At 50.2% G+C, this 14,147-nt stretch overlaps 4 protein-coding genes across 4 annotated transcripts; 2 read left to right on the plus strand and 2 right to left on the minus strand.

The window, feature by feature from the left end:
* Positions 1–36: 36 nt before the first annotated feature.
* On the minus strand, positions 37–2,673 carry KVR01_007113 (uncharacterized protein). Its single transcript, XM_044793903.1, has 5 exons — positions 2,143–2,673; positions 2,051–2,078; positions 1,466–1,988; positions 976–1,406; positions 37–918 (listed from the first exon to the last, which is right to left on the minus strand). The coding sequence occupies exons 1-5, from the start codon at positions 2,334–2,336 to the stop codon at positions 724–726; spliced, it is 1,371 nt and encodes a 456-aa protein (XP_044643366.1). The 5' UTR covers positions 2,337–2,673; the 3' UTR covers positions 37–723.
* A 187-nt stretch (positions 2,674–2,860) lies between these two features.
* Positions 2,861–3,865, minus strand: KVR01_007309 (uncharacterized protein). Its single transcript, XM_044783489.1, has 4 exons — positions 3,647–3,865; positions 3,541–3,572; positions 3,398–3,479; positions 2,861–3,331 (listed from the first exon to the last, which is right to left on the minus strand). Exons 1-4 carry the CDS (start codon positions 3,740–3,742, stop codon positions 3,305–3,307), a joined length of 237 nt encoding a protein of 78 aa, XP_044643562.1. The 5' UTR covers positions 3,743–3,865; the 3' UTR covers positions 2,861–3,304.
* A 295-nt stretch (positions 3,866–4,160) lies between these two features.
* Positions 4,161–4,759, plus strand: KVR01_007277 (tubulin-binding prefolding complex subunit GIM3; the record flags this gene model as incomplete). The annotated part of the gene is made up of 4 exons (XM_044793162.1): positions 4,161–4,175; positions 4,240–4,371; positions 4,437–4,504; positions 4,567–4,759. The coding sequence occupies 4 exons, from the start codon at positions 4,161–4,163 to the stop codon at positions 4,757–4,759; spliced, it is 408 nt and encodes a 135-aa protein (XP_044643530.1).
* A 1,377-nt stretch (positions 4,760–6,136) lies between these two features.
* Positions 6,137–7,868, plus strand: KVR01_007370 (uncharacterized protein; the record flags this gene model as incomplete). Its single annotated transcript, XM_044781453.1, has 4 exons — positions 6,137–6,263; positions 6,413–6,657; positions 6,745–7,428; positions 7,512–7,868. The coding sequence occupies 4 exons, from the start codon at positions 6,137–6,139 to the stop codon at positions 7,866–7,868; spliced, it is 1,413 nt and encodes a 470-aa protein (XP_044643623.1).
* Positions 7,869–14,147: the final 6,279 nt, after the last annotated feature.

A 14,147-nucleotide genomic window follows, 5' to 3' on the forward strand; every position in this document is an offset into this window, starting at 1 on the left:
CTTGTCCACGTCACATGCCTCTCAATGAACTCAATTGATGGATGTAAATGCTCGTGACCTTGCATTGGGCTCTGTCTTGTACCTAGTGACGACCGCAACGCATATGCAGTACATGCTTCGCAATGATATATGCACTTTTGAGGATACCGGGAACCAAACACCGACCGTGTCATGAGTGTCAACAGCCGCGCAAAAACTCAAACCGAGGATGACACCGCGCAAACCGTGCTCCAGGTAGCAGAGTGTAGCCCACTCCTCCTGTCCAAGTCCCTATGCCACAAAAGCATTCCCACCCAGCCCGGACCAGAGATGAAACAGGGTCATTGACAAACCAGACCAGACCAAATCAGACCAGACCGTTCCGCTTTTTCTTTTTTTTCCTTTTCTCTTTCATTATTCATTCTCGTGAACCATCCCACTATTAAGAACAGAGCGCAGGCGGTCATGAGATCAAATCTACCAACCTTCCTGGTACAACTTGGAGAACGGCCAGTCGGAGTCCCCCAACTCCACAAAGTCCACAGGCGAAGGAGTCGTTGACTCGGCCGCTGTGATGTGTATTAATGTAGCCTGCTGGCTCGCACGCTCGGTGCGCCAGGTTGTGTCTGGCTGCTGATTCAAGTGATTTTGTACACGGGATCGGCGGCGATGGCGATCCGCTGTCTGAGGAGGTATATCACGACCTAGCCCTCGTCTCCACCGCAGGTAGCGCTGGCGCACCCTCTAGGATGACGCCTCGGGGGCGTCGCGGCGGGGACCACCTCGTCCCCGCGCTCCGCCACGTCCGCGGCCACGGAAGCCATCTCCACGGAAGCCGCCTCCACGGCCACGGCCACGTCCTCCGCGGTTACCGCCGTCGCGGTTTCCACGGCGCTGGACAGACTGGAAACCATCGTTGGGATCGGTAGGAGTCGAAGCCTGGCCAGAAATGTCAGTCGCCCGAGTTATTCGGGATGGGTATACCTCTCTACGTACCTCTGGCGTGGTCTCTGGGTGATCGTCAGCCCAGGATGCGGTGTTAGCGGCAGCAGGCGCAGCGGCGGCGGCGGCGGCGGGCACGGCGGGAGCACTCTCGGTCGGGACGGTCTCAGCTGGTGCCTGTACCTCGACCCACTCCTGGGAAGTGGCCAGATCATTGCCGGCGTCCCACTGGCTCTCCGCAGCGGCGTTCGCAGCAGCGTCGCCGACATCAGCATTTGGGATTGTGCTGTCAGCAGCAGCCTCCTCCTGTTGCCCGTTTGTCAAAGCGGTGTCGGTGCCAGCATCAATCTCGGTCAGGCCAGCGTTGGCAACGGTGGGATCGGTCTGAACGGGTTCGGCGGCCTCAACGGGCTCGGTCTCAGCCTCGGAAGCCGTTTGGTAAAGCGGGGCCGAGTGGGCGGCAGCTGACGCCTTGACGGTCGCGTCTGTGAAGAGCCAGTCAGAAAGCAGCTTACAGCAATCTAGACATATTTTGTAAACTCACAAGTTGTCTCGAGGGTCTCGCCGTGAACGGAGGCAGTCTTGTCCTCGGTTCCTTCGCAAAGCCGCAGCATGACATTCACAGCGGCCTCGTCACCACCGTAAACACCGAGCAGGATGCCCTCCAATGCCTGGTCCTCATCCTCTGTAGATTCGGGGGCTTCCGCCCGTCGGTGGGCAGCGAGACGCAGGAATTGGGACAGGACCAGGAGACCATCGTGCAGCGACTTCTTCGCATCCGCCTCGGCCTGCTTCTTGACCTCGGCGACGGCGTCTGCCTTGTCCTGCTCGAACGACTTCTCGATATCGGCCTTAACAGAGGCAACCTGGGCACGGTACTCTCCGTCAATCTTCTCGTACTGGGCCAGCTGTTCTTCGAGTCTTGCAACCTCGGCCTTGAGCGAGTTGAGGTTGTCGACTTGCTTCTTCTGGTCGGGGTTGATGATCTTGAGCTGGACAAGCTCCTCGGGTGTCTTGCCTTTGGACTTGTGCTCGTCGACCAGAGCTTGGGTTTTGGAGGCGTTGCCCTGTGCAGGAGTGTTGGTCAGCTTGTGCCGTGCAAGGTCAGACGGAGGGGGTGATTACTCACGATCTTCTTGTTGGTGTTCCGAATGCCCCTGGCACGTGCAAGTTAGCTGCTGCCCCGCAGACCATGTTGGGGTGCGGGGGCGAGTTACTCACTTCTTCAGCTCGCGAATATAAGCATTCTCGGAGATATCATTGTTTCCGGCGACAGAAGCAGGCTGGTCGGGAGTGGCAGCTGGGGCAGGAGACTCGGTGCGCTCGGCAGCGGCGGCGGCGGCCTTGGCCTTCTTCTTCTTGGAGGACTTGGACTCGGATTGGGCGGGGGGGTTCTGGACAGATGTGGCAGCCATTGCGAGAGTGGGATGAGCGATCTCGGTGACAGCTAGACGGGCAGGTTGGTTCGGGTTGGGTCGGCACAGGACACACTGTTGGTTGCCAGTATGTGCTGCGGTGATGTGGCTGGTGCAGTGGGTTTGGTGATTGACACGATCGCCTTACAAGCACGAGGATGCTTGAAATCGGTGCAGTGCTGGGAGATGTCACAGAGTTTTTTCTCGAGATGGCTCGTACAGAGGAGGATTGGAGTGCTTAGGAAGATTCCTTAGGTATGGGTGAGTGTGGATGTTTGCGGGGGTTCTTGTCCAGGTTGTTCGGTTTGGTGGTTGAGCTGGGCTGAGGGAGCTGTCGAGGCTGCAGGTCAAGTGGAAATTTTGAAGTGGGCGGCGTCTGATGTCGTTGGCCAGTGCCACCCTAGTCTGACCCACTGTGAGCGAAACGGGTCTGGCAAGCAACTTTATTAGGCATCGACCGTTTGCAGTCTACGGAGGTACTTCAATTGATGCTACCGATTTCGTGGTCATGGCTTCTCGGCCTCTTCAACCATGACCCATGCTCGTATTTTTCAATGAGCGTACTACGTACATATCGGAACTTGTGTGTCGCATCCGACCCAAGTCAAGCCTGCACATTCCTGCAGGAATCTATTCCGTCCTTCAGGACCTAGGTGGTAGCTCCAGTAGCTCCCGCTGTGGGCCCGGCGTCTGCTAACACGCCGCCCTCCTCATCCGGCCAATGGTGCATACATGCAGCCCAAGACTGGCCCTTCAGCCTCAACGGAAGGTGGAGTGTGCTCGTATGCTGGATGCGGCCAGCCACCGCACATCTTCTATCTGCACCTCAGATCGCGTTGCCGACATGCTATGCTGTGGTGTGTTGGGCGAGGAGGGTCTGTGCTCTTCTCCAAGAAGAAATGGTTAGGCACGCGACCATGACTTGACGCGTGAGGTTTGGGGGGATCGACAGCTGCGTCGAGGCCCCTTCACCCCTTGAACTTTGCAAGTGTATTCTGTTGCGCAGAGACACGTCAGCGATCTTGACTGGCGTCGCCTGGACATAGGATGGCCCTTCTTACTCCTGTAGTCTTCTTGACACTCCTGGCTGTGATGCCCCTCTCGCCAGCCTGCTTCGACTCGATTCCCGCCTCTTTCACCAGCCTGTCTATTCCGTCAGTCGTTGAGCTCGTGAAGATCGGTGGTGGGATAGGGCGCAGCGCACGTTTGCATGAAGATGACATAGTCGAGGAACATCTGCGTATCACCAGAGGTCAAGGTCAGCGCGTACAGACTCCAAAACGCGTCGGGTTCTTTGGTGTCCAGCTTACCGTCACGTCGACATTCTTGCTGACATTGCAGTTGGAGTGGGCCTTGACGATCTTTTTCACCGTCGCGCGAGGGTACATCTTCTGTCCTGGCGCCATCTCGTCGTCTTGCTGCGTGCCCGATGTCAGTATCGGTCGATGGGTGTTGGCTGGTTCGCAGGCGAGCTTTGTCAGGTCGATGCTGTTGCCGTATGCGGTCCGAGCTGTGCTTGTTGACTTTCGGCCGCTTCCTTCCTTGCACACCAACACCCCCAACCCTCCAATCGGCAGCAACAATTCGTTTTAGCGGGCCCTGCCAATCACACCCCGACGTCATCCCGTTAGCGCAGGCCGTATCGAGACGGATAGTACTGTGCTCGCACACCGTCCCCGCATCTGCCCGTTCAAGAGAAAGCCAGGGTGGAAGAGCTTGGGGTCCAAATTTAGAGAGCCCTAGAGCCAGAGCCAGAGCCAGAGCCTCGGAGGAGCGTGTTCTCCAGATCTCGTCGTCAAGCACCACGCCACAGCAACCGCCAAGATGCAGAGACGAATGGTAAGACACAGTTCCAGCTTGTTGTTGTCGGTCAGCCCTGGCTAATCAAATTTCTTTCGTGCAGCTCACGAAAGAAGACGAGCAGGCCGTCGGCGACGAGGTCGAGGTCAGACGCGAGGACCAGGACAAGATCAACAAGTTCAGCCGGCTGCACCAACGCGAGCTCAAATACGAGGAGGACCTCAAGATCAAGAGCGTGCGCCACCGACCCCGGCCTTCGATCACTGCGCGGAGAGACGGAGGAGCTGACAGCCCAAGCAGAAAGAGAAAGAAGAGCTCGACGACATAACCATGGAACTGGAGCTGGCCGACGAGGACGACAAGATCCCGTCAGTACCAAACCACAGCACGTGTCACACCTTGCCCCTGCTGATATGCTTCTTCTACGCAGCTACAAAATCGGCGACTCGTTCTTCCACGTCACGGTATCACAAGCACAAGAAATGCTCGAGGCATCTACAACCAGGATCGAGGAGGATGTATCACAATTGGAGGACAAGCTCAACGCAGCTCGCGAGGAGATGACACAGCTCAAGGTCGAGCTCTACGCACGGTTCGGAAAGAGCATCAACCTCGAGACATAATCAACAATATGATACCCATCCGCACCGCCTTCCAATAGTTGTCTGCGCGCCACCGGGGAAGCCTCCTCGCACTGAACTCTGCCATATCGCCCAAGGGCCCTGATCCAAATACATCCGATCGTCAGATGAGATGGGGTGGGAACCCGCCATACAGGGCTCCGGCTCGCAGGAGTACTGGAAACAATCCTGTGCCTAGCAATATTTATATTGCCACTGACCCACCACGCCCCCTGAACAGCTCAGAGCGCTTCAAGGCCTTGTGGGCGCCGACATCGCTGGGAAGGGGATATTCTTGTCCGGTACCAGGGGCTTTTTCAGGCAAAGGGCGCACGTCAAACGCCCCAAGGACAGCCCTTGTGTGCTGTTCGGCTGGCAGTCGCCGAGAATATCCGTCCAAACTTGGACACACACATATGCAGGCGCACACATCCACACCCTTCTCCGGCTCTAGTCTACATGATGCCTAGTAGCGGGCCGGTGTCACGGCAGTGGGCAACTACTGCACTGCGACAAGTGCCCGGTGGGCACTTTTAGTTTGGACGATCGACTGCTCCCCCAATCATCTGCTTTCTGTTGCTTCTTTACCCACGGTAATAAAAGGCCTCTTTCACGTTACGCCCGGTTTTACAACGGGTCGCGGCTCGCCTCCAAGCTGCAGGGCGAGTCATCAGCCCCTCCGAGGGTAGGAACCACCTTCACGGCCGCGGCAATCGGCACGCCCAACCTGGCAATGCACTTAGTAAACTGCCGAATAGCCACCATCATGGATGAACAAACACGGGCATTTTCCACTATTCAACAGTATTGCCTCTGGCATTTTCCGCCGCCCACATTTCGATTTGTAGTGTTTGCCCCCTGCTTCATGCGTTGAAATGGGTCCGACGCCCCCTATATCACATATAACATTCGCCGATACTGCATGATACCAATTAAGGAGCTCGCATCTCGTCTACGCCGTCCGTCCCTGGCTTGCACCAGCACAATGCATTGCAATAACAGCAACGAAGACGCCGGTTCCCAAGCCAGTCCTCTCAGCCGTAAGTAGTCACGCTGCCTAAAGCAGTGGGCTGGTCTTGTGAATAATCCGACTAACAGTTTCAAGGTGGTGAAAGCCGTCTACAACGGTTCGTTAGTGTGACTGGCGATGAGGACGCGAGATCTCGGTATCGCGAGGAAGAAGCAGACAATAATGTTGCGCAACATAATCATGGGTCAATATCATCCGGCCGTGATGACCGGAGCATTATAGCTTTCGAGCCTAACGACCCCGAGAACCCATACAACTGGTCCAAGGTAAGCCGCCGTCTTCTTCTGTAGTCATAATGCAGGAACTTACAAGAGCCGCAGGGAAGGAAAGCTTTTATAGTTTTCACGAGCATGGTGACAGTGGTCAACTCGACGATGGGCAGCGCCCTACCGAGCAACGCCATTCCATATTTCACGAGGGAGTGGGGGGTCACCTCACAAATGCAAAGCACATTACCTATTGCCATCTTCCTTGTCGGTATGTTCTAAGAACTGGATATGTAGTGTCCATTGGTGTGTACTTGACTGTGGCGCTGACTGGAAACTTTCCTGTAGGATATATCTTCGGTAAATTAAGCCCGGTTCTGCGATGGTTGAAGATTGTCATCTAACCTTTTCGATCGTCAGGCCCAATAGTGTGGGCACCATTGTCCGAGCAGTTCGGTCGGCGGTACCTTATCGTCGGGACCTTTGTCATGTTCTGCCTGTGGACACTGGCTTGCGCACTTGCGCCAAACTGGCCAGCCTTCCTCGTCTTCAGGCTGCTGGTCGGCATCTTCGCCAGTGCCCCTATTGCGCTCGTAGCAGGCATCATGGCAGACGTCTACGGCGACTATCGCACGCGGGGACGAGCAATGTCGTCCTTCTTTGCAGTAAGCCCTATTCCTTCTGTGACCCAGTACCGGCAGCCGAATTGGAGCCTTCCGGCCCTCGCTGACAGCCTTGACCTCTGTGACCAGGCCACCGTCTTCGGCCCGCTCTTCGCACCAATCATATCCGGCTTCTGCTCTCCCAGAATCGGTTGGCGATGGACCTTTTGGATCGGCCTCATCTACGCAGGGCTGTCCCTGATCCCGCTGATACTATTCCCAGAGACGTACGGGCCCATCCTCCTGGTCCGGCGGGCCCGCAAGATCCGCAAGCAGGACCCAAAGGCCAACGTCGTCGCGCCGCACGAGCTCGAGGCCGCGGACCTGCGCCAGCTCGCCGTGCGCGTCCTCACCCGCCCCGTACGAATGCTATTCTTCGAGCTGATAGTCTCGGCGACGTGCTTCTACCTCGCGCTGTGCTACGGCATCTTCTACATGACCTTCCAGGCGTACCCGATCATCTTCCAGGGCGTCTACGGGCTGAGCCCCGGCGCCGAGGGGCTCTGCTTCCTCCCCATCGGGGCCGGCGCCATCTGCGCGCTGCCCGTGTTCTTCGGGTGGGACGCGTTTCTCGAGAAGGCGCAGCGCGAGGGGAGGCCGTGGACCAGGAAGGAGGAGTACCGCCGGGTCCCGCTCGCCTGTATCGGCGGGCCGCTGTTTGTCATCAGCCTGTTCTGGCTTGGGTGGGCGAGCAGGCAGGACGTCCCGTTCTGGGTGCCCATGTTGGCTGGTATACCGTTCGGCATGGGTTTCCAGCTGATATTCATGGCATTGGTATGTGTACTGTCTCCCACTCATGCGCCGCTATGATTAATGTTCTTACGTGGCTGGCTGGCTGACTTTCACATCTGATGCAGCTCAACTACATCACCGACGCCTACGAGATCTTCGCCGCGTCCGCCAACGCGGCAGCCTCGTGCACCCGATCCGTCCTCGGCACCGTCCTCCCGTTCGCCTGCACGCCCATGTTCCGGCGCCTCGGCATCTCGGGGGCGTGCTCCCTGCTCGGCGGGCTCAGCTGTCTGGTGTGCATCATCCCCTTCATCTTCATATGGAAGGGCGAGAGGATCCGTGCCGGGTCGAGGTTCTGCATCGCGCTGCGGGATAGGAAGCTGGAGATGGAGCGACGGGTTGAGGAGCAGAGGGACATGGGGGAGAGGGCTTGTGATGGTGGAGGCGGCGTCGTTGGACAGCGGAGCAAGGAGGAAGTATGAATGTCTGGAATGGCTTTGCGTTCACAGGCTCTGTTGGGTTCAAATGATACGCCCGAGCGATGGCCGGAGTTCTGGAAGTGAGCAGCGCTGGAGTTTGGTTGATAACAACAGTATGTCCACAGGGCCATAGATTGAATTCAATAACTTCCAAGGTTGCCTCTAGCTGAAGAAGATTATAGTGCACATCTAACAACGGGGACTCTTTCTACGACGAGCTTCGAACCTGCGGTAATTAGCGTGGTTTCATTTCTAATCCCCGTACATATAAAACGTATGTGGTGCCTTCATACAGTGGTAAACGTCCAAGACCCACTGGCAATGTTTATCTATTTTCTTAAAAAAAAGAAAAAGAAAACTCAATGCTAATAACAGTGCAGAGAGCATAGAATACGTGGGAACATGGCCTCAGCCTCGTGCCGCACAGACAATTTTGAAGGCTAGGAGGATGGAGTACGTATATTCATGACCGTCCTACTAATACAACCCGTAGGCACTGCCCAGGTGCTGAACCAAGACCTGAGGCTCCCGGACATGTATAGAGAATCATTGTCTGCTGATAGTCAGGCTTTTACTGAAAGCTTTATCCCGACAATTGGTCTGATCCGACTTGTAGAAGCACGTGTCGAGATGCGCTAGAAGAATGCCCTATCCAAAGGTCTTGCGCTGGGCCGTGAAGGATGACTAGTAAACCGCGTAAGCCAGGCTCGGTCTGCAGCGGTTATGTGAGGCGGTCGCAGGTTATTCAACTGGTCCCTTAGCTGCCGAATCGTCGGCCGGTCAGAAGGAAGAACGGACAGACACCGAGACACCAGGTCGCAAAGGTCGTTGCCATATTGGCTTGTATAGCGAATCGACTTGATAGGATGCCCATAAGTCCACCGGGTACCAGCTTCGCGATCCCCAGGCACGGCCATGACGGGTTTCAAAGGGTTTTGACACGTCATGCAACACCATACGATCTAGATTGTATTCTGGTTAGCAAGTGGCTCAAGGCTGTGGCATCACAAGATTCCACGCCTGTAACCTACCATGCCTATCTGCCACACATTCGACCATTCTCCATAGTGACCGGCAACTGTGTTGCGGTTAAAGATTTCACTTATCACCGGGGGGCCGGTAAACGGGTCTGTGTACTGGCTGACTCTGTCCCATTCCGACGTGAATTGCTCCTATATCCGAGAATGATTAGGCATCTCCGTGATCCATGGAGCGGACTTGACGACCACTCTGCCTGACAACCTTCTAGCAGCTTACCGGCAAAAAATAGCTATCCTTCCCACGAACCCGTGTTCTCCAAAGTTCGAATGCATCGAGTGCACTGTAAGGCGGTCTATTCAGTAGTGTCTGCATAGTATTTGAAGGTCCTCCTCTAGTCTGGTTCGCTGTGATCGCCAGACCAAAGTCCGCTGCCTGCCATCATCTACATTTAGTCTTCTTTCACGGCGCTGGGGTGTACGTGGAATGCGGAGTTGACTGTCGCCCAACCAATGGTGTCGGATGGTAGTGCCGAGATGTTGAGAGTCAAGGCAAGAGACGATAGAGCACTTACTTTGAAAACAGGAATCCCCCGATGCGCATCATTTGGATCGAATACGAGGACGTTTTGTGGTTCGAGATCGAAATGAACAAGGTCATGTCTATAATTTCCTGGATTGCCTGGCACTCTGGTGTCTGTTAACTACCTGCCACGAGCTTCGAAGATAACGTAACCCGGAACACCCAAAAAGATGATGGAAGAGGAGCAGAGGAAGGGAGATTTGCATACGGAAGATCCTCATTCAGCAGCCCGCCAAATTCAGGGTGGACGGAAGTTATTTGTGGAGGTGCTTGTTGTCTTGGAGGATATGTCATTGATATGGCCGCCATGGCCACTAAAGATCTGATGCGTCAGTACTAATCCATCCGAGCCTGGGCAGGGGAAAGGTATAAGGGTTAATTTAGAGAAAAAGGGAAACATGAACACGAAGGGTTGAAATGCAGCCAAGACTCACGGCAGTGAAATATTTGCCAAACAACGGCCCTAGGTATGAGTTCTTCTCTGGGCTCAACCCTGAATGGATTTGCCGTCGTTCGGCGCGGGCGGGTATCCTCTCTAAAGATATAGCGACCAACCTTACAAAGGAACGAGTATAAATCGCCTCTTTTAGCCTCTTCTGTAATTATCGTCGTCGGGTCGTTGTCAACAGGAGATCCTATCGCGGGGCCGAAGAAGTTTTGAAGAGAGAAGCGTTGTACGATGTGCTCTGCTCGGCCCAAGTCCTAAAGGGGGAAAGGGGGGAAGAGTCGTCAGCGAGTCTTATGACCGACGCCGGAAGTGTGCATAGAGTGCTATGGATGGACTGAACTGGGTATATGACAGTGTGTCTCAACTCACGATAAGGACGCTTTTTTCTCTTGTCAGTGCAGCTTGGGCCCGATTATTGTTAGGGTTCGAAATATTCGGTATTGCCCATTTGATCACTGATCTCTTGATCCTGTCGGGAGCACCAGAAGCCCTCCACTCCCATAAAGTGGCAATCCCCTGTCCTGCATTTCGACGTCAGTGTCAATTTCGTGAGACTTGAGCTTTCGGGAGTAGTCATGATCAAATTGAATAGTGCATCTTGAGGTATGAAGGATCAGGTATTACACCTCATTTCTAGATATTACGCACCACCCATACCGAGAGTTTTGATGACTGTGAGAGAACTCATTAATTTATGACTCCGAGAAAAAAGGCTTCACACATAACTAGAATGATTACTGACATTTGAGTCGGTTTCCATGGTCTCTCTGCAGGTTTCTAAAATTGGCAAGGGCCTGGTTGAGATCATTTGGATCCCTGAGTTCTGCGATGTCTCGAATATTAGGGGTGGGGTTCTCTACTAAATTGAACTCCTCTTGGATGATCTGGCGGTAGAGTCTGTCCCAGAGTAAAGTATTGTTGCTGGCTGTATCATATGCTGTTGTTATTTGATATTGCTGCAGTGGTACGGGGCGATTCCTTATTCGTTCTTGAATTCTCGGATTTCTTATATTGAAGGTTTCACCCTGTCTGTAGCACTCGAACCGTACGCCACTTGATTTCTGGCTTCTAAGTAGAGCGACCAGCTGCACCTGGTTCTGATCCATGATAATATTAGCCTAGTCACTTAAACGCATTCACAAGGCATAATTGTTAGAAGCGAATCCTGAATCACGAGAGAAAATTATGGTTATGCCGCTATTAGTAAATGAGGCCTTTGGTGACGGTGAGTCCCAGTATTTGCAATTGTGTAGACAAAGGAATGTGTGTTTGAAATCCCGATCCATCGCCGCAAACGTCTGCTACCTGGTGGACTTCGTCAAACACGTGGCTGAGCTTCTCCGTCTTTACAATCATCCGGCACTTGCAACCCAGGTAAATGCTCTATTGTGATCCCTAAAATAAGTCGGTGGACCGGTCTACATACATCCCTACTAACGCATACATATTTCCCACTAAAAAGGTCTATTTTTAATATACTTTATTTAACTCTATAAAAATCTTATAATAATAAATTTACTAATATTAAATACTAGATTTTTTATTTATTATAGAAAAAAATTAAATAACTAATAAATATTATTATAAATTAAAAATAAATTATTAAATTTTAATATTTTCTTTTTTAATTAAATAATTAATAATTAATTAAGAAATTAATTAAGATATTAAATTTTAATTTTAATTTTTATTACATATAATAATTATTAATTTCTATTATAAAACTATATATTATTATAATATTTATCTATATTTTAAATACTTTTATTTATAAGAATTTATTAGAATTAATTATTAAAGATTTAAGAAAAATAAAAGTAGGGAATTTATCCTACTTTTCTTAAATTCTTAATAATTAATTCTATTAACTTTCTATAAATAGAAACGTTTTAAATTTTAAATTTTAAATTTTAATAGATTTTCTATATATAATAAATAGTATATATTATTAATAAGCTAATCTTTAAAACATATATTATATTTCGTCCCTTTAGTACCCTACTTATTTACTTCTAACTTAGTAGTAGAACTAAAAATATAAATAGTCTAGTCTATATATTATTAATAAGTATTTTCTTATAATAATTTTAAGTTTATAAAAATCTTTCTTATATTTAGTAAAGAAACTTTTAAAAGAAATTTCTAGTTTTAATAATTCTTTTAAAAATATTAACGTATTTTTTTTTTATATATAAAGTATTTTTAAATATAAATAGAATATAAAGATTTAAATAAAGTAATTTATTTTTATAAACTATTTTAATATATTTAATTATTAATTAAAATATAAATCTTATATTATTTAATTTAATATTATTAATATTAATACTTATAAAATAACTTTGAATTTATTATATATAATTAATATAAACTAATATTATGTATTTAATATAGATTTTTAGAATTTATGTAGAATTAATAATAATATATTATATATACAAGAAATGATGTGCGTTGGTGGGGTTGTGTGTAGACCGGTCCACCGACTTAGCCGACGGTTCAAAATATGAACGGTTATAGATTGTTCAAGATGCATTTTGCTTTTCTTTTCAGAACGGCTGGACCTATGGTCGTTCATCATTGTATTAAGGCACTGCACGCGACGTTCCATGTCAGATTGATTTACAACGGAACCAGGTGTGTGAGATTCAACACTTGCCTCGTCTGACTTTCAGTGATTTACGGTAACTTAGCCATTAATCGCAGTTATCCTACGGTTATCCAATAATTGTATTATACGCACTGCCCCTAACACCAGAAATTTCTAACATAGCCTGAAAGATACCACTGAGGCCCTAGTGGCGATTTTAAATCGCTGCGACGGCATAGTAGTACATTCCATGCATCCGCCGTGACTCATTTGCCCATATGTACACCTCCGCAGCTCCAATTGGGGTTGCCTTGTATGACAGGCAGGACAAAGGCCTTGCCTATACCTACTAACTATGTACCTAGGTAGTAGGTACCTACATCCCCAATTTGGGAGCCATTTCCGTCATCGATTCCAATACCATCTCTTGCTGTCCAGATGTCCGCTCTTATGAAATCGCTGAATACAAAAATATTTTTAGAGCCACCTGTACCACAGACTCAAGCCCAGAAACGCAGGCAAATATAGTATTAGACCACCGCGGAATACGCAGGTCCTGCATCATCACCGTTTTGGCGACAGCTATCACTGCGGCAACCGATAGCACTTGAGTGTTAGGAACGCACACTTGTCTGCATCCTTCTGGATCACGCACGGATACCTAGATAGACTTGAACAAGCATCATGAAGATTCAACATACCAAAAATGAACACGCTCGATGCAGCCAACTGAGCTCCAGGACTGCGACCTCGCCGGAGTTCGGAGCAGGAACACTTAAGTGCTCTGCAGTAGTAGCTAATGGTAGGGTTTGAAATAAAGCTTTACCTTGTGATCGGATTCACATTAAAATACCAATCATTGCACGTCTTCAAAGCTAATGGATATGACTCTGAGATTGATGCTCACTGACTCAAGAAGAAAAGAAAACACCTTGTGTAAGTATTCCCAAGCATTCTCATCCTTGTGCAAACGCTACCTGAGCCACAATCATTGCTCTTTACCAACGAAAAAAAAAAAAAAAAACGAAAAAATGTTAGAGACTCTCTCTAACATGAGTTTCTGGCAAATCTTGGTACGAGGTAGCCATCTGGTTCCCAACTGCAAGAGGGACATCGTCCTCGGGGCTTCTTGAAGCGAGCCACCGACTGTTTTCATTCCTGTTATTAGTTCTGAGCCAAATGGCCTGTTCTGTAACAATATTTCCATTACGTAACAATATGAACGAATCGTGACCATTTACGAGATTCTCTGTACGGCAGCTTGAATTTACACCTGCACGTGTTTAACGTTTTAAAGTTAAGTTTAACCTCACTGGGCAGACGGCTCCACGCGGTACTCATCCTGTTCTCTCAGGGGACAGGCATCAATGAGCAGGTGCCTAGCCACTTCTGTACCGGCATGACTCAGGCTGACAGGTTCATTGTTTTCTTGATTAAGTTCAGATGGATAGATTGAGTTCAGCGAGATCGTTGATCCAAGCCCCCCTGAAAAGCTTGGTTGTCTCCACCTCAGGCTCTTGGGCTACAGCATCTATATCGAGCCTCAAAGCCCTGCCCTCTGGCATGTGTCCCGTTTTGGTAATTCCATTCGAGCATACACAACACCACTTTGCCATTTTGGAGCATCAGTTAGGTATTTATCTGGCTATCTGAAATATGGGCTCTCTCAGATACTCAATACAGG

The sequence above is a fragment of the Diaporthe batatas genome, assembly GCF_019321695.1.
Source record: "Diaporthe batatas strain CRI 302-4 chromosome Unknown Contig00008, whole genome shotgun sequence".
Lineage (NCBI taxonomy): Eukaryota > Fungi > Ascomycota > Sordariomycetes > Diaporthales > Diaporthaceae > Diaporthe > Diaporthe batatas.

Bases quoted from the DNA above. Each gene is read 5' to 3' on its own strand.
- KVR01_007113 (XM_044793903.1), bottom strand. From the start codon at position 2,336: ATGGCTGCCACATCTGTCCAGAACCCCCCCGCCCAATCCGAGTCCAAG. The intron at 1,989-2,050 runs GTGAGTAATCAC...ACTCCTGCACAG, and splicing joins GGAACACCAACAAGAAGATC to GGCAACGCCTCCAAAACCCA. The intron at 919-975 runs GTACGTAGAGAG...ATTTCTGGCCAG, and splicing joins ACCCAGAGACCACGCCAGAG to GCTTCGACTCCTACCGATCC.
- KVR01_007309 (XM_044783489.1), bottom strand. From the start codon at position 3,742: ATGGCGCCAGGACAGAAGATGTACCCTCGCGCGACGGTGAAAAAGATC. The intron at 3,573-3,646 runs GTAAGCTGGACA...GGTGATACGCAG, and splicing joins GCAAGAATGTCGACGTGACG to ATGTTCCTCGACTATGTCAT. The intron at 3,480-3,540 runs GTGCGCTGCGCC...CGGAATAGACAG, and splicing joins TATGTCATCTTCATGCAAAC to GCTGGTGAAAGAGGCGGGAA.